Source organism: Sinohyriopsis cumingii, unplaced genomic scaffold (assembly GCF_028554795.1).
Source record: "Sinohyriopsis cumingii isolate HCF-2022 unplaced genomic scaffold, ASM2855479v2 utg000622l, whole genome shotgun sequence".
Lineage (NCBI taxonomy): Eukaryota > Metazoa > Mollusca > Bivalvia > Unionida > Unionidae > Sinohyriopsis > Sinohyriopsis cumingii.
Window position 1 is genome coordinate 81,896 of NW_028315918.1, and position 19,325 is coordinate 101,220.

Sequence of the window (19,325 nt, forward strand, 5' to 3'; positions counted from 1 at the left end):
TCGCCGCTAATGACAGAACACTTGATATTGTGTCGTACTTGAAATATGTGCAACCATCCGTTACTTGCGGTTAAGTCGTCATATCCCAGTTCAACTGACAAAATTTTTGCTTCTTTTTGTCTTTCAAATCAGGATACAAACGTCTCCTGGCTCAAACAATCTTCCTTTCTCCGTCCATTTCACCTTTCCACTTCTGCAGAATTGTTTCATTATCTTTCACAATATTGTTTATCTGAGTCTTCCCGACATTAGTTTTCTGCAAGAATCCTCGACAACACTCCCCCCCCCCCCCCCCCCGCCGTCAGTTGAATTTACTTTCACGTTCTCCTCTAAACTGAGAATTTTTATTTTCCTCGATGACATATTGATCTTTTTGCAGTAAGTTATTCGTGTTGCCAACTACAATACTGATAAAACAATTTTGTATGCATCTGAACAAATTGCCGTGTTTTTAAAGGAAGTGATCTTGTCACGTGATTCGTTAGTCGCAGTCTGGTACCCTATTGTTTTTATACATTTCTTGAAACTAGGTGAGAGAAGCCAAAACGGCTTCGATAGGTACCATTAACATCACGCAGATTTGACCTCGCGGCCGCTAGGATTCGTAATTTTGACAATTATTGTCAGTAGTAATAGCCACTGATTACCAAAGTGAACAAGCTCAACATCTTACTAAGGGAAGCCACAGAGGCTATTAAACCATTTTCCTGCTGACTTGGGTATTGTACATCGATACTGCCACTTCTCAGCTGGTACTACTGTTCGATAATTGTATTCTTAACAATTATCAGAGTGACTAAACCGGACATCTTATGATAACACAGCAGTAAAGCTAATTGGATTACATGTACGTACCCTTTTGTATGGATTAACATTTGAGTCTTTCTCGGTTTTTATGGAATAAATTTGGCTTCTCGTGAGGCGTAAATGATATAATATTAACCTTAGTGGTAAATGTACTTTACTCAACACTTCTTTCACTAACGAAAACCTAACATCGGGAAACAGAAATCGGATTACTTAACACACGTTATGAATACAATACTGGTTCTGGATACATATTCAAATAAAATGCGGCCGCTTGTGAGGGGTAAATTTTATGATTTTGCACTAATATGCTGGTCGCATTAGCCGGGTGGCCTTTCGCGAGGGGTACTTTTGAACACAAACTCGTCGGTGCCAACGGATTCTGGCCGTAAGGAGCGGGTGGCCGCTGGTCAGGGGGGCCGTTCAAGAGGGGGACTACTGTACTGCCAATGAAATCACGACATCAGTATTGTACTGATTGAAAAATACAAAAATTGACTTTCAACATAGACGATTGTCTCACGGAATAAATGTCGCACATTTTTGAAAAAAGGGAATCTTGTTTGGTGGTGCATCAACAGTTCATCTAGTTCCCTGCTCTGTAGACTCCCGATTTGGCAGGATAATATTATATAACACTATGGGAACTAGACTAATCATGAAAACAAAGCTGTGACGTAATACACAGATTTTTTTCACATACACGTGATGGTTGTTGAAACCAGTTGGAATGATCTTTCATATGTTGGACATTTTGAAAATGTTATTTAAACAGAATAATGAAGAACTTCATTAGAAAAAGCGTGTTATTAAAAATTATTATCGAGGTGATTGTAAAATAAGGATTCAGTCAATAAACAGCCCAGTTCCCTGACACTGTTTTCTTGATGTCAGTGCGAGTTGTTTCAATTCTTGTTGGTCCCTCGGTAACTCGCACCTTGCTTATAGTGCTGTCTTTGTTTTGTGGACCCTGTTGTGAGCGAAATATTGAGGGATAAGTGTAATTTTACTTTTTCCATCTCCTTTTTAAACACTGTTAACTGCATAAATAGCCAGGCTACCATAATCAGTATATTACAGTATACTTTCCGTAGCCCCAGTATTTATGTCCCTGTTGTGGGTCTTGGAACAACTGTTTATATGGTATCCTAATAAATTGTATTAAAAATCTGCACTAAGCCAACTCTTGTAGGTACTGTATAGAGGAGTTTCACTTATTAACTTCCTCATTGTAATTGATCACTTAGCCATACATGCCATTCATTATCTGGTGTTTTGTTTGTAATCTTTTGATGGGTATACTCCCACACTTTAGCTCAGATCATTATCAGGTATGGGTTAATGGCATTTATGTTTGAAATAAGCTATTCAAAATCACAACACGACATTGTTTGTGACCCAAATGCTATTATATTTGAAAGACTTATATTTCATGGCTTAAATTTATGTCACTCTGTTTTGTCCTGCAGTTTCAGCATAAAGTGAAGTATAGTGGCTTTGAATACATATATAATATTGACAATTGACAATATTCATTTTGCACATACACTACACAAGTTGGTTCTACTGGGCAATAGTTGTGCATTAAATGGATTAGTTAATGAGAAACATGCTGCGTGTGTGTGTGTATATATATATATATATATATATATATATATATATATATATATATATATATATATATTGTTTGACATTTTAGTGGGTACACGTCATCTTTGTTTCCCATTTGTATAGCCATACAGCATTACAGTGGCTCATATCAGTGATACAGATCAGGCTGACATGGTCCTCAAGTGTCTTGCAGCTAATTATAGCCCTGGGTAAAAACCCAAGAAGATTCAGTCCTATTAAGACAGGTTATCAATCAATCATGATGGTTTTAATGGCTGGCTGACTGACTGCCAGAATATCAACAGTGCTAATCCACTCAGCCAGTACAATGCCACCAGTCAAACAGCTAGATAGTTATTTTTTTTTATTACAACAAAAAGCATTGTATAAACACAATAAATTAATGAGATACGTAGAAAACTTGTGTTGAATTCAAATGGGTAGTTAGCTGGGTGCAAATTACTGTATTACCTCTATTGTCATAGGATGGCTTGTAGTCCATTGTTAATCTATCTAGTGGCACAAAAGTATGTTTTTGCTGCACCATCTAAACTACTTGGAGATTGTTGTGAAATTTGACATGCAGATTTATCCCAAAGTCCTGTTAGTCCTAAACGAAAATGGTATTTCTAGCACATCCAAGATGGCCACCAGTGGCCATCTTGTCAATTTAAATTTCAGCTTCTCCTCAAGGGATTATCATATCTAAAGACTGTTTGGTGTCAAGCTGCTTGTAAATAAAATGGTAGTGATCTCACTTCTAATTTACCATCTTGCAAAACTTTTTGTTACTGCTACTCTAGGATTGATGGTCATATTGACTTGTTTTGCTCTTTACTGAATCCTAACGAAGATGGCACAGGTCTCATATCCAATACGGCCACCATGGTGGTCATTTGAAAACCTTGATTGATGGTCATATTGACATGAAAATTTCTCCGAAAGACTTCTTTGAAATCTGGTTCCACCTAAATGAAAATGTTGCCAATTTGACAGCCACTATGGTGGTCATATTGACTTGTGCTTTTGTCAAAAGATTTGTTATGGTGTCGGGTTGGTCACAAATGAATATGGTGACAATTTGACATCTAGTAAGGCAGCCATCTTGAGAATCTTGTTATTGCTACACTTCTTGATCGGAAGATTATATTAACATAGGTATTGCAGGAAAGTCATTGGTTTTGACACTCAATAGTTAAAAAGTAGTGGTCTTGGCTTGGCTTTTTGGACATTTTTTGTGTGAAAATCTTGTTACTACTACTCTTGAAGAATTATGATTTTCATGAACTCACACAACAATGGGATTTTTTGTGTCTTTCGTTATGTATACAAAATTGGGTTAAGTGCAAGATATTTTCCATACTGGAATGCTGGACAAGCAGATTTCTCAGATCATGTTACAGTATTCTACCTTGAAATTGTTTCAGCTGTAGGGATAAATAATTTAATTTTGTGCTCAGTCTCTAACCTACATTGGCTACCTGCATGATCTACAGAAGCAGTAGCCAGGCTAGATTCTCCTTTTTATAGCACAAACACTCCAAAACTGCCAAGGCTTCAAAGGAATAAATAAAGCTCTGTGTTGCTTATCTGTTTTTGCAATGTGGTCATGCTTAATGGTGTTGTTTTAGAAGAATCTGCACTTTGTAGACACTCCTAAAGGGTTGTGGCTGTAATGGATTAAATGAATATTGGTGTTCATTTGTTTTTCTGAAATGGTCATTGAGAGCAGTGTCAAAATGCATTTTTTCCAGAAAATTGTGATTGCTGATGAGACTGTTTAAATGATAAAATCATCCATACATGATGATTGTGGTTGTAAATGAGAAGTCGTCCCTCATAGTAGAGGTCCCTGAAGATACATTTTACTCTGTCCGTCAAATGGCATCATTCTAGTTATTATATGAATGGAGATGAAATACACTTTACTATGATTACCACCTGTCATGCAATCCAGGATCTGGGGAACAAGATGAAACTAACACATTTCCATCATTTGTAACAGGATTCATATGGTCTTTGACAGTTTGGGAAAAATGAGGTAGCCTTTTCAAGGCCTTGAAAGTTTGGGAAGATCAAGTAGGGCATAACCGACTTTTGATCCGGAAATCGGATTCCACCGGATAGTATGAACTTCCGATTAATCGGAGTCGGACAAGGCAGGAACGACCGATTCGGATAATAAAAATAATAAAGTTGAATTTCTATAGCACCGTGTCTAACACTGCGTGTCATTCGATAGTGCGTTAATAAAGTTAAATAAGAAGTCAGAAAAGTCCAATATGGTCAACACAACGGGGTGAAACGATAATACTTGAGTTAGACCGAAAGATTTAAATTTATTAAAATATATAATACAGTCCTACCCGTTTATGTCAACATCCTCAATAATGAAGGCATAATATTGAATACATTGACACATGCTAATGAGGTATTAAAAGAAAATGATTCCGCAAGAGGCCAACTTTATAGTACCAAACAAAAGCCTGTTTTATTTTTATTTGATCGCGACATTAAAGCATGGCGGCAAGATCAACTAATTGTTGAATAAAGTACAGGATGGAACTGGCCGCTTGCCGACATAAATGATTAAGGCGGGAAAATAAAAGCCTGGCGGCAAGATCAACTAATTGTTGAACAAAGAATGGGTCGGAACTGGCAAAAAAATAAAAAATTTCATGGATTCTTTGTGGCTTTGAACTTCGTTGCATTTTGCTATAGTCCTGCCATATCCTTCCCCTTGTGACATCGGTGTGATATGCAAAACGTGTGTAACACGGTTTAAAAAGTTAATTTGAAAAACCTTTTAATTTAGCATTTCCGATTAATTGAATCGTATCCGGAATCGGAAAAATTTCATGCCCAATATCCGGAATCGGAAATCAGTAGAAAAATGCTAATCGGTTATGCCCTAAGATCAAGCTGATTACCCTGAGGTCTTTAAAAGTCTTTGAAAATTAAATAAACCCAAGCATTTTAATTTCTTTCCATAAATACAAATAAAATTGTCGAGTTGTTCTGGTTTCTTTTTTTTGATGACTGGTTCAGTTTCATTTCATCATTAAACTATATTGTAGTATTTTGCATTCGTTGTTTTCTCATATAACATAACTTGTATACAAAATGTTACCAAAACTAGGTCTTGGAAATCTCTGTGGTCTTTGAAAGTTAGGGAAAAGTCTTCGAATTTATCGTTCAGAATTCTGTATGAACCCTGTGTAATGTTTACTATTATTTTGATTTTTAAAATGGCCATGTTACTATACTTTTGAGTAAAATAATGTAATAACAGTTAAGGCAATGCACATTAAAGTTTATTAAACTAATAAATTTTTTTAAAGAAACATTGTTTTATGACTTTGTTACCATAACAACCTGGCCGAAATCATGTGATAGATATTGAGATACATGTCAGTTTTTTGCAGTTTGAAGGAGGAAATAAACTTTTAATTGTTTATAAAACACAATATTAAATCAGCATCGCATAAAATGAATCGTCCAGTTTTATTGAAATCTTTTCCACATATTTCACACTATTACCATGATTTTTTCTTCCAAGATTGATGAATTTTCCTTCCATTTTTTTTTATTTAAAAAAAGTTTGTGTTTTATGCTTGTTTCATATTATTGTGAAGTTCTGAGAACTAAATATGAGAACTTGCAAAGATAGATTAAAATGACGAGTAAAGAAACCCAAGTAGTTGATTCAGATTGTTTTAACAAGCATCCTTCTGTTCAGCCATAATCACATCTTATAGATTGGGAAACTATGGAATGGACATTGCTTGGTTTGAATGGAGAAAGTGACACCTAATCAGTGAACTAATAAGCAGGTTTATACAGCACCTGATTGAAGTTGCTGGAGGACAGATTTTTATAAATAGACATGGAAATTCCCATCAAAACAAAATCTGGCTCTTTGGCAGGCTGCCAAGAATTAACAATCTTTGATAGAGTACAAACTGTAAGATTTATTACAGTATTGCAATTTTCCCAGACAATCATTGAAATGATGTTAATGCAGACTGCTGCTAAAGATAGTGTGTGTTGCTCAATTGTAGTGTTTTGCAGCATATAGCTAAACTGTGTAGTGTCCTTTGGCAGTGAAAAGGTCTGAAGAATTGTTAATTTGCAGATGGTTGGCTGTAACATGGTGGACTTGTTAATAAAAGTGAATAGAATAAAGAGATTTTGAAATTGATAAAGAAATATTGCAGTTTATGTAGTCTTTAATGAAAAGCTGATAACCAGACAGAAAAATATTATTCAGGCCAGGACTGGTTGTTTGTTTTTATTGGACTGTTTTGTTATGGCAACAGTATACTAGTTCCACCTAAGTGAAAACTGTCTATAAGGAAAAGATATGTCGTGAACAAGTCACTTCAGACAAAATGGGACATGTAAAATCTGGTCTGGTCATGGCTGCCCAATATTTTTTGTCCTGTTACACATATCTTCCCTCTGGGCACGCTTTTGTGTCAGCAAAAAGTCTAAAAATATGCTTGCAACATTTCATTGATGTTGATCTGTTGGTGCTAGCAATGGCAAGGTTATGAAATGTGATTAAACTGTAAGACAGCAGTGAACAGAGGTTTCACTAGGATTTTAAAACTAAGAGTCCATGACTCCCATTTTTACCAAAAATGGGAGTCCCACCATCAAAAGTTGCAGTCCCTTCTTTCCTACAGAATCAACACAAACGTGAGTGCAACTATTTTTAAATGAAGAGGTTTTCTTAATATAATCACTCACTTTAATATAGCTTCATTACAACAGTCAATTGACAGGATTGCAAATTTGTGGTTTATTTATTTGTCTATGTCCTTGTAGTAATTTTAGGCAATGGTTAAATAGTATCTAATTTGCTGTTTTTTCCCCTCCCTATTTTCACAAATGCGTGTCAAATCGGAAAACAGCTTAGACCTTAAAGCACATCTCGCGAATTCCACAACATAGTATTGTCCGTATGTTTCTGACCTACATAATTTGCATTTTAAAGTTAAATCTGTAATAAAATAATACCTTGGCTTTGCTTTCAATGATTTGTATATTTTTTCTGAAAATATTTGACCAATGATTTACGAAAACAGACTATCTAATAAACTGGTACATCCAGACTTAGTGATACAGTTTCAAACTAATTTTATGACGAAATAGTGTACAAGAGGCAGTTAATATATATCCAGATCACCGATTCTAATCTTAAAACACATGTTTGTATATTTTATCGTCAAAGGATATCATGCAGGAAATTGATAGTTTCTGCCTTACTTGGAAAAGGGTTAATGGTAAATCAGCTATCAAAACATATGCTTGTGAATGGGCAAGAGTTTCTCAGCGTAATTTATATCAAAGCTAGGCCTAGCTACTGATGTCTTAATGAATACATTTCACTACAACACTAGAACTAACCGGGCTAAGGTGAGGGTCAGTCAATGTACCTCTTAAATAGCTCTTGTTCGTCCATCAGAGTGATACTGAATTTTGTCAATCCAAGTAAGGACTTATTCCAAACTCTAAGCTAGGCATCACACACTTTCTTACACTTAGCTACTGTCCTATCCGAACTATCAATTCTAGCAGTTTTAGCACTCTTCTGAATCTCGTTAGAATCTTCGTAAGTTTGCCGTTTAACCCCAAAATACTTGTCCAAATTTACGAATGGCATTTTGTCTAAGTCTCAACTTGTCTCGATTCTGAGGTCACGTGCACTACTTATTCTGATACATTCGGAAATGAACACAATAACGAAAGCTAAAGTTGTTTATTTGATGTACTTTTATAAATGACAGCATGTACATTTCTGGGTCTTGATGACTCTGAATTCAATCACTGTAAATATAAGTACATTTCCCCACCCGGTCGCCAGTCAGAGCCTTTGAACTAGATGGCCAGCTATTGCATCATTTTCTTTTTTATGTACTCTTATAATGGCAACATGTATGTACATCAAGTGGTCTTTCAGTCACTGAATTCTGTCATTGTAAATATCAGCAGAGCTAATTGATCAACACATTTTCCCACAAAGCAGGTGGCCGAAGCAGGACTGGCAAGTCTTTGAATTTTGACGCACAACTATTACATGCGTACGGAGGACTCCCGCCTCAGTGATTTTCTGCGTCCCAGATCAAAAATTGGCGTACAAATACGCGTAATTAAGCGTTTCCGAGATCTCTTGAGTGAACATTCAATTTAAAACAATGTATCTGGAAATGAAGCAATTCAAGGTTCATGGTAGTCAGGTGAGTTGCAATGTGATGTGCTTCTCAGCCCTTAGTGTAACATTTTCGATGTCAAAGTCACCCCAGTAGTGAGAAAGATTGATTTTTTTTTCTATTGAAATGATGGCAAAAGAGACTAAATTTATGTAAATTTACAATTCATCATTCAGGGTTCTCAATAGATTTCCAAACAGACAAGTCAGGTGACCATTGACATGAAAATCTAGAGTCAAAACTAAAATCTCAGAGTCAATTCTTTATGGACAGTCATAAGCCCATAGCTCTGATTGCTTGTTTTTTTCTGGAAACCAATGATGTAATTGTCGCATGTTGAATACTGAAATATAACTGTACAGTATTTTGTAAGAGATATATACAGTCTCATTTTTGTAAAAGTTTTTCATTCTCACTATACATTACTGTGTGTATATTTTGTATATGAAACAGACAGAAGATTATTTTATACTTTATTTTCAAAATATTCTGTTATCAACTGCTCAGATAATTTTTTATGCAAAAATATACCCATACAATAATGACGGTTATATATTATTCAAATATCAAGGATGTACATAACAGAATTGACAATTAACTTTTCCAGTTCTTCAATTTTCTAACAAATTTTGGTGATTGACTCTTCTTCTCCTCCTTTGAGCTGACACTATCTCTGTTTCTTTCGAGTCTCGAGGTTAGAAATTCCATCACTGGCAGGTCATTTCCAACTCAGAGACAGAAAAGAAAATAAACTTCTTTGTGCAACTGTGATTTTTAAGTTCAGAAGTATGCACTGAGTGCTATTCCCATTAATTTTTTTTCTTGATTGATCCATTAATTAAAACGATTGTGGTTTTAAATTAAACATTTTGCCATTCAAGCATTTAATTAATCGCCAATAAAACGCAATCCCATGCTGGAAATAGGGTTATAGGGTTTAATGCCATTTTTCAGCACAAGATAGGCTATACATGGCGGCCAGTATTAATGGTGGAAGAAGAACCTGGGAAAAACCAGAAAGAACCACCGACCTATGAGAAGCTACCAGCAAGCTTTCTTACATACTCACGTTTGCTGAGCCCGAGACTAGAACCCACGATGACAATGTGGAGAGATGGCAGTCATCTGTAACAGCGAGCACTTTAGACCACTCTGCCACTTGGGTCCCCTGTGAAACGTAGTTAATGGATGTATTGAAAGTAAAATTCACCACTAATTCATGACAAGAAATTGTCATGACTGACTGCCGAGAATATGGTGATCTCTTAGAGAATGCTTTCTTTCGATTAGTTACTTTGGTCCCTCTTTGTCAATGCAAAGATATAAAAGCTGGGAGGGTCAAGATAACTAACTCTAATTAGGGTATTCAAAGTGGTTGCAATGTCTGGCTGTTTAGTACGGGTAAAATATTCTTTATGCTCCAAATTTGTTCTGTAGATCAACAAAGTCTCTAATATTATTTGTACTATTTACAAATGTAACATGGTCTATTTTTAAGCTGATATATTCGAGGAGAAATCCTGCTCCACTCCATTAAAAAAAAACAAAGGCAAAATCTGCTGAATATGGAAGGGATTTAATAAAGATAAAACGACTGGGCTTTAAATTATGTATTACTTTTGTACACAGTGTTGATTTTTTAGTATGATTTTCCAGACATTTTTGCAGACGCTGCAGTCACAAATGCTAGAATAGACCTGATGTTAAAAATATGGTATCATGAATTGTAAGGTCTGGATACTTGGTTTAATGAAAGTACCTTACTCCATGTATTTTGTTTTTGTTATCATATAATTCGCTTATAAGATGACTCCAACTGCAGAGACCCAGATCTAGGTCTGTGTAATTTGTTAAGAATAAGCAGTAGAACAGATAGTTTACACCCTGATCTGCGGGTGCATTATGATATGGCAGATCATTTTCTTTGTTGCTTGCTGTTTGACTCAACTTAAAAGCATGTATATATTGGTCATTGCCAAGTAAAATATGAAGTCTGTTAAAAGCTACTACTAATAAAGTCACATCTTCTTCTTGTTTTCATGATAACAGGTACATTGTAGGTTAAAATCCAGTCAATGCTAGTTCACTGTCAGCATGGCTGAATGTTGCAGTCAAGTTTTGGTTCATTGTTTTACTCACTAGCCCGTACCTCCACAATAATGCGTCACATTTTCCTCCCTCATTTCGTGGTGAAGTTTACCTGTATCCAGGCTGCTGCTTTTGAGTGGCAGTATTAGTCTATGCCTGTATAGTTACAGTGGCACAAACCATTGGCTTGATTTCAATCCATTTCCTCATTATTTAGGCAGCTTAACCAATCAAATTTTAGCATACATAGATAAAATAAACATTGCAACACAAAGGGAAAAAATTACATCGATGGTGCCAGAAACAGTAAAATTTAGATTTGAAAATGATGTAAAATGGGTTGATTGGCAGATTGTATCTTCATACAAGTTGTCCACTTTATTTGGTTATCATTATCTAGAGGGTGATTGCCCTCGGTGTTGTTGCTAATTGAAGTAATAGGATGCAGATATTGTTGCTTACCTGGAAAGTGACTTTAAGGATTAATTGGTCAATGATGATGATACCAACTACTGTAAGTTTGTTACATTTATTATTGCCACTTAATTTGGTTGTTTAGAAAAATAAACCACATCTGATAACAAACTAACCTTTCTGTCCATGTTTTTTTTTTTTTTAAACCATTGCATTGTTATGTTGGCATCACATCAGCAGGGGACACTTAATTTCACTTTCTTCCAAAATATTTCCAAGGGACAAAGAAAAATACTAGGTAATGATTAATGTGCTAATAGTGGACCAGATAATCTCGTTTACTTTAATAGTTTTGTGACCTTTTATTTCCCATCAGTAAACTATGTCATCTGTTCCTTTGACATTTAGTTATTGTAATAATTGTTGTATCAATTGCTCAAGCAACCATGAAGATATTGGATTTGATTACCTCATTCACCTGAAATGAGCTGCACAAAAGAATTTTCTAATCTAAATCATGCATACATTTAACTTTAATGTTTCTTTGTTATCTACCAGCAGAAGTACAATAATTCTAATTTTTTTCTTCTTCTGAGTAATGTTTTCAGACTTACAATTCATTGTTTAAATGTCAATTTTTTTCCTTATGAAAAAGTGTACCAAGAGGATGCACAAGTGTTAAGATTTGGGATGGACACAAATTTGCAAGAAACCTATGATCCAGCACTCTAGGTAAAACACTGGTGTGCAGAACTCACCTAATTTACCTGGTGGCAGTGAAGAGTCACCTAATTCACCTGATGGCAATGACAAGTCACTATTTGCTTGAAGAAACAAAAGATATTGCCAAGATATCAAATCAATCTCGTTTTTCTTGGCACAAAACGTTTTTGTTTGTCATGAAATTGGTAAAATTATTGTAGAATTTTTTAACCAAGCCACAATCGTATAATGTCTGAATTCATAGTGGAAAAAAAAGTGTGCTATAGCATGATTCTGCGATGCTTGTATACCTGTACTGTATATATTAACTGCCTCTTATATGCTATTTCATCATAAAATTAGTTTGAAACTGTAAGTGAACCAGTAGGCCTTACGGGAAATAATGGCAGACTTCACTAAGTCTGGGATGTACCAGTTTATTAGATTGTCTGTTTTCTTAAATCATCGTGCAGATATATTCAGAAAATATATAAAATGCAAATTATGTAGGTCAGAAACATATGGGACAATGCTATGTTGTGGAATTCGCAAGATGTGCTTTAAGGTCTAAGCTGTTTTCTGACTTGACATGTATTTGCAAAAATACGGGGGAAAAAGCAAATCAGATACTATTTATTTGCTTAAAATTACAACAAGTATATATACAAATAAATAAACCATAAATTTGAAATCCTGTCAGTGGACTGTTGTAATGAAGCTATGTTATAGTGAGTGATTACATTACGAAAACCTCTCTATCTAAAAATAGTTGCACTCACATTTGTGTTGATTCTGTAGGAAAGAAGGGAAGAGGGGACTCTAACTTTCGATGGTGGGATTCCTATTTTTACCAAAATGGGAGTCCTGGACTCTTAGTTTTAAAATCCTAGCGAGACCTCTGGTTGATGTACTTGGGTCTATATTTTACAGATTTGTTATGAAAAGAAAGAAGTATAATATATTTGCCGCAAAAATTGAGAAATTGTTGTCACCTAATTACAATGTGATCCCTGACATGCACATGAAATAATTTAAGCATCAGTAGTATTGGAGAACAAATTCGTGTGACAATAAATAAGTTGTTTTTTGTTAACTTTGTTAGTTTTTCAGATGATTATTTTGTTATATATTATGATCATAAATTGCACTAGCAGTTTTTTATGATTGTGAAATGCATTTTTAGACCCCCGGATCAGGTGTGCTGCCCCTTGAGACCCCGTTGGGGGAGGACCCCCAAACCCCCCTTTCACATTTTCAGCTTTTTTTTTTTGTGGAATACCAAAATCATGTCGGTGTCGCATAATGTGGCAGCAGATCTGGGTAAGTGCAGTTTGTTAGGAGTAATCGGAACAAACAACATACACCCTAATCTGCAGGTGCATTATGGTATGGCAGGTCAGTTCTTTGTTGTTTGCAGCTTTACTAGACTTAAAAGCGAGTGTTTACGATCTTGTGCAGTTAATTTGAAATAGATTAATCCCCATTTATTGATATAACACCTGTTTGAATTTTTTCAGATTAAAGTCTCTGTTTCCCATGTGCATGACTTTGATGTCTTAAGAATTGTGCAGATAATGAAAAATATATGACTGATCTGTATTTTATGCATGGTTACAGGTCTTTCATGTACCATCATATTGTATAAATTTGTAAGTGGTCAATCATTATCTCCCCAACCACATTATCACTTAATTTGAGTGAATATATGGAAAAGGTCCTTATTTATTAAAGGTAATTAATTTACTCAGAATTACTTGGAAACTTGTGTTATGGACACAGCTGAAACCAACACTTTCGGCGTGTTTGCCAAGGTATCCAGTAGACAGGGTTTGATCAGAAAGGACATATTTTGGATCAAAACATGATGGGACTGCATTGCAAGGCAAGATCCAGATGATTTGGCTTAGTAAAGTGTCAGTGTTTCACTTCTTAATCTTCTGACGGTGTATTAAAGAGGTTTTTTAAAATCTTGTTGTTTTCTTAAAATCCATGCCATTTTTTTCTATTACAGATGCCCTCTCACTATGGTCAACAAAATCAAAGTGGGTATCAAAATCCAGGTCTGCCCACTCACAGTAGTCAGTCCCAGCCAATGATGGGACAACAGGTGCCACCACAACAACCACCTCAGCCTCCGGGACAACCACCAGGGTCATCACCGCCACCACATCTTAACTCTCAGTCTGTACTGTCACCGCATCAACGTCCTGCACCTCAACAATCACCTCATCAGTCGCAGCAGCAGCGACCCACGCCACAACCTTCACCTCATCAACAAAGACCTGCACCCCAGCCATCACCTGGGCAGCAGCACCAACCCCAGCCATCACCCGGGCAGCTGACAAGATCATCTCAACCCGCATCTCAATCACAACCATCACCGAATCAACAGCCACTAGCATCGCAGGCTACGGGTCCTAATCAGTCATCACCACAGCAGCAGATGATGTCACATTCTCAGCACAATCATCAGTCAAGTCCACAGGTGAGAATCTGTGGTTAAAAAACCCCCCACAAAATAATCACATATATTTAAAAGAAAACTACCTGCCTACCTTAATTTTAAAGCCAGTGCAATAGGAAACTAAAAAAATGTTGGTTTTGCACAATGATATTGATAACAGTGTTCAGTTATCAATTGAAATGAATTATTATTTATTTTATTATTTTCACCCTGTTTATTTGATTTGATTTTTTAAAAATAACTTGATAATAGAAACATGTCTGCTTTTAATTAAGTGTAACAGTACCACATGTAAGTTTGCAAATCATAGATCAAAACACAGCTGGTAGTCAATTAAGTTTTCACAGAAATGCTCATGAACATATTTGTGTTGGTAGTTTGACATTTTTCACATTGCACTACAAAAGGACAAACCACATTTATGATGATTACACTGAAACCGAATTAAAGATGGAATTAAACAAGAATTTCACCTGACAAAACATTTAATTGGTATTTAATTCTTAAAGTCTGACATTTCCACAGATCAAAATTTCATCATTGTTATTTATATTGTAATGAGAAATGAAGGGCTTTTTATAAAATGTTGAGAATTTTGTGATGTTGATTTGTATTTCCAGATGCTAACCACTGTTATAATAATATGTGCAATATACCAGGGTTTTGTTTATGAATTTTGATTGTGTTTTTGTTCACATTTGACAACAAGATTCAGTTCTTTTCACATTCTTCTTAAAACAAAGTGGGATCCATGCTTGATCCAGTGTTATAAATGGGTTTGTGAGTTGTCCATGGTACATTATGCAATTTATAATGGAGTTGAAATATAATTTTACAAATCTGATCTGCTTCAAAGTGCGCGAGGTCATTGGTTCAGTCCTCGGTCAATTCATACCAAAGACTTTAAAAAATGGTACTAACAGGTGCCTCGCTTGGCGCTTAGCATTAACAGGTTAGTGTTAAGACTGGTCTGCCTGGTGTCAGGATAATGTGACTGGGTGGGGCATGATGCCCCAGTGCTAGACAGCACTATAAGCTGTCACACTGCAGACATCGTAGCTGTTTGACTGAATAATTGTTAAAGCTATGTTAAAAATCCAAATCACACACACACACACACTTCTCTTGGATGGTAATCCCTGTGATTTCATTATGTGTAAATTTATATTCACAAACGTCAGCTATCATGTGATTGATAACAGATCAGCATGGGTCTTCTTTTATTAGCTCTTACTTTTAGCTTAATTGGTCATAGACCAACTTACGGAGACAAAATGAAGATGGTGCAGATTTGACATCTTTTATAGAAATGGTGGCATCCATCATGCGGGTTTTCACCATAATACTCGGTATGGTATCTATTGGAACCTTAATGAAAAAGGTTGTGGTCTAACCTCAGATATGCTAGCCACATTGAAGGTGTTGAAAATCTAATTCTTTTGAATGGATGGTCTTATCAACATGAGGTTTTCACCAAATGTCTTATAATAGTGTCAGTTGGCCCTAATTGAAAATTGTGCATTTAATCCATTATGGCTGCCACAGTGGTTGATTTGAAATTATTGTCACTCAGAATGTCAGAAAGGGTTTTATTATCATGAATTCCTGGAAATTATTTTGGACAGTAAAGCATCTGTCCCTTTTGCTTTGATTGGGAACCACTTGAGAAAATTTCCAGGAATTCCAAATGTAGATGAAACTGAATTGAACATTTTTGCTTAATTGAAGATCATACATTGTTTTTGTTATAGACAGAGAGAGAGAGAGAGTTTCAGTAAGAAGCAGAAGTTGGAAAATAGATTTGGGTGGAGTATGGTTGCTTTGGATCCATAAGCTGAAATTATGTTGGTGTTAGTGTATCAACTCAAGTTGGACCATCTTTCCTTCATGATTAAATGTCGAATTTGTTTGAACATAGTATTATTGTATTATAGAACTTTGTATTAAATTTGTTGCATTATATAACTTGTATAAAATTCATTTTGCTAATTTTTAGGGGTTTATGGGTGATTTTATGGGTTCAGTCATTATATGGAAATATTGTATCATGCAGAATCCTCAGGCTCAGTGATATTGATATTGGACATTTGCAATGTGGTTATCATTTCTGAATAAAATTAATATCTTTTTCTTATTTTATTTAAAAAAAAGTCAGTGTATCTCCTAGGGGTGCAAGACTGAGAGTCAAAAATCACCTTGGTGTCAAAACTGGGGGTCAGACTGAGTAAAAAACAAACTTTGGTACTAAAAATGGGGGTCAAATTAAAAATTTGGTCTCTGAAGCGCAAATGAGGGTAATGGGTAACACTGAAACTGTTAAAAAATAAGCATTGGAAAATGAAAGTTGCCGAGTGAGAGAATAATAAGGAAAATAAGGAAAAGTGAGGTTGAAAAATAATGCACAAACCGAAATCAACAACAGAAAAATAAAATAAATGAACTTGAGAAGTATGTTTTATAGTGTGGTTAAAACCCTGTGCAGATATTACTGTTGGCTTACTTCATAATGTTGTATGTGCTGAAAAGTTAACAGTTATAAATAAATAAAAGTTTAGTTTTGGTTTAAAATTTTGTTTGGAGAAAGTTAGGGTTGCAAAACTTGTTAAGCTGCAAGATCATGCGATTTTTATAGCACTGTTGGTGCATTCTGTATTATTTTCTTTTGTCTCACAAAAATGTTGTGTCCCCCAAATTTGGAGCATGGAGAGACCTTGTCCATTGCACATGGGATCCTATGGACAAGATCGATGATCACCACTCCTGATCATGATTGAGTGGACATTAAAGGAAAGAAACTAAACATTTAAGTTGATTGAATCACGTGTCAGACAAGCACTTAAAGTAATGCTGAATGGCATAAGCAACGTCTTCTAGGCATTGGCTACTTGTTATAGAACTTTTTAAATAAATTTTTAAAATTTTTTAAAATTGTAGATGGCAATACACCCTTGAGTGGTAAAAAGAGTATAATAGCAGAATAATTTATTGAGCTATAAACAGCTATATACACCATGCATAAAACAAAACCAGCTTTGTTTCCATTTTCCCCAACAAAACCCTTGGATTACACATCTAATGCTCATCTGCTACCATGTCTCCTGCGAGTTATCCGACAAACACAAAAATTATTTAGGAACTTGTATCGTGTCAAGAAAATGAGAGCTAAGTGCCTATCCCTAGGACATTTGAAGTCAGACAGGCTGGTCTTGATGACTGTCAAACTCGCAATGTTTTGATTACAAATCCAACACTCGGCTGAGCTGCTGTGGCTTCCACAATTTATGTCAGACAAATGCAGATTAAGAATATGCCATGTTGAGTATGCTGACAAGGTCTTTTCACAAAGGAATACAAAGTAGGTCATGGAACCATGGGTCACTCTTTGGTAATTGGAGGGAGAAAAATTAGTAAACAAAATATTTTGCTCGGTCAGACCATCCTCATATTTTTTTTATCATGAAACTAGAAATATACAGTAGGTTTTATTTAGGTCTACTCTTTGTACCCTTAATGTGAACAATGTCAACATCATGTAGCAAGAAATATTTACAAAGTATTGTTATGTTGACCTGTAAAAGAAAATTATAAAATCAAGGCAGAAGTAATTGAGACAGACATACCATTTTATTACAAAATAAATAAATTTATCATGTCTAATAATGCTTATCTCTGAATGAGAAGTTACAGAGGATCAAATTTGTGTAATGTAGCAAAAGTACCTTTGTAAATATTTGTTTTGAAAGGTCACAATACAAAGGACAAACAAGGAAAAGGTATTAACTGCATTAAATTATATTATGATAACATAATATGCAGAACCTCTAACTGTTGGGTATGTTACAATAATAACCTACCTGTACAAAAAGATTTGTGTTAAAGTTGGGTATGTTACAATAATAACCTACCTGTACAGAAAGATCTGTGTTAAAGTTGGGTATGTTACAATAATAACCTACCTGTACAGAAAGATTTGTGTTAAAGTTGGGTATGTTACAATAATAACCTACCTGTACAGAAAGATTTGTGTTAAAGTTCTAGCAAGGGCAAGGGCTGTTCTAAATTGACGTAACTGCAAACAGGTGCTTCCAACTCAATTTTTTTCGTCTTTATGCAGAGTTTGAAAAGTCAATTTACTCTAAGTAGATGAGGACTCCCTGTATGATTGTAATAACTTGGTTGTTAATTAGAGAACAAATTTGGACTACATATTTTACGATTTATGTAATTTTTGCATTTACATGTAAAAAAATTTAATACAGAATTTTGCGTAGTTTGCTTTGTTTTATCTTGTGGTTTGATATTTATTTGTTGGGGTTTGTCTTTGAATGGGCACCATATTTCTGTTGATATGCCCTTAAATTTATACTTGCATTATCATTTAATTTGACTCTTATGTATTATATATCGATTCACCCATAAATTGGACAAGCTCTAAATCATCTAGCGTGCATTTTGATGTATCATATGCTGATTCAACCATAAATCGGATGATACCTAAATGATTACTCTTCGATGGCCTTAGTGATTAGAGCATCCATCTTTGATGCAAAGGTCATGGTTTTGAAACCCAGCCAAGTCATACCAAAGACTTATAAAAATGGTACTAATTGTTAGAACTGTGTTAAAAATACATATCTCAGTCATTTTCAAATATTGTATTAAAAAAATTAAATGAAAGTTGTATACTGGTTGTAATAAAAATACAAAAAATGAAAGAGCACAAAATTCTCTATATTTATTCCAAGACCATCTTCTGGAGTTTTGTTGTATCACGTGATTACCACGTTGACAAGTGCTGTCTCACAAAGACAGCGTACAAAGCAGATAATCAGACTACTCTGCTTGACAAATCAGACTGGCCAAGTTTCTTGTAGCTGTTCTCGAAATAAATATTTTGAGAATTATATGTTCTTTCTGGTTTTTACAAAAGGTATCAGACTTTCATTTAATATAATTGAAATTTTGTACAACAACGTTAAAAAGGAGTTTGTTGTTGATATCATGTGACTATTGGACTTGTGTCG

The 19,325-nt window shown here is 35.1% G+C and overlaps 1 protein-coding gene across 4 annotated transcripts in view; it reads left to right on the forward strand.

Moving 5' to 3' along the window:
- The window catches only part of LOC149773632 (uncharacterized), a 122,700-nt gene that overhangs the window by 7,843 nt on the left and 95,532 nt on the right, over window positions 1–19,325 (forward strand). For all 4 annotated transcript variants that reach the window (XM_089946084.1, XM_089946085.1, XM_089946086.1 and 1 more), the window contains exon 2: window positions 13,849–14,322. In XM_089946084.1, coding sequence (XP_089802210.1) covers window positions 13,849–14,322 — 474 coding nt within the window. The remainder of the gene's footprint in view (window positions 1–13,848; window positions 14,323–19,325) is intronic.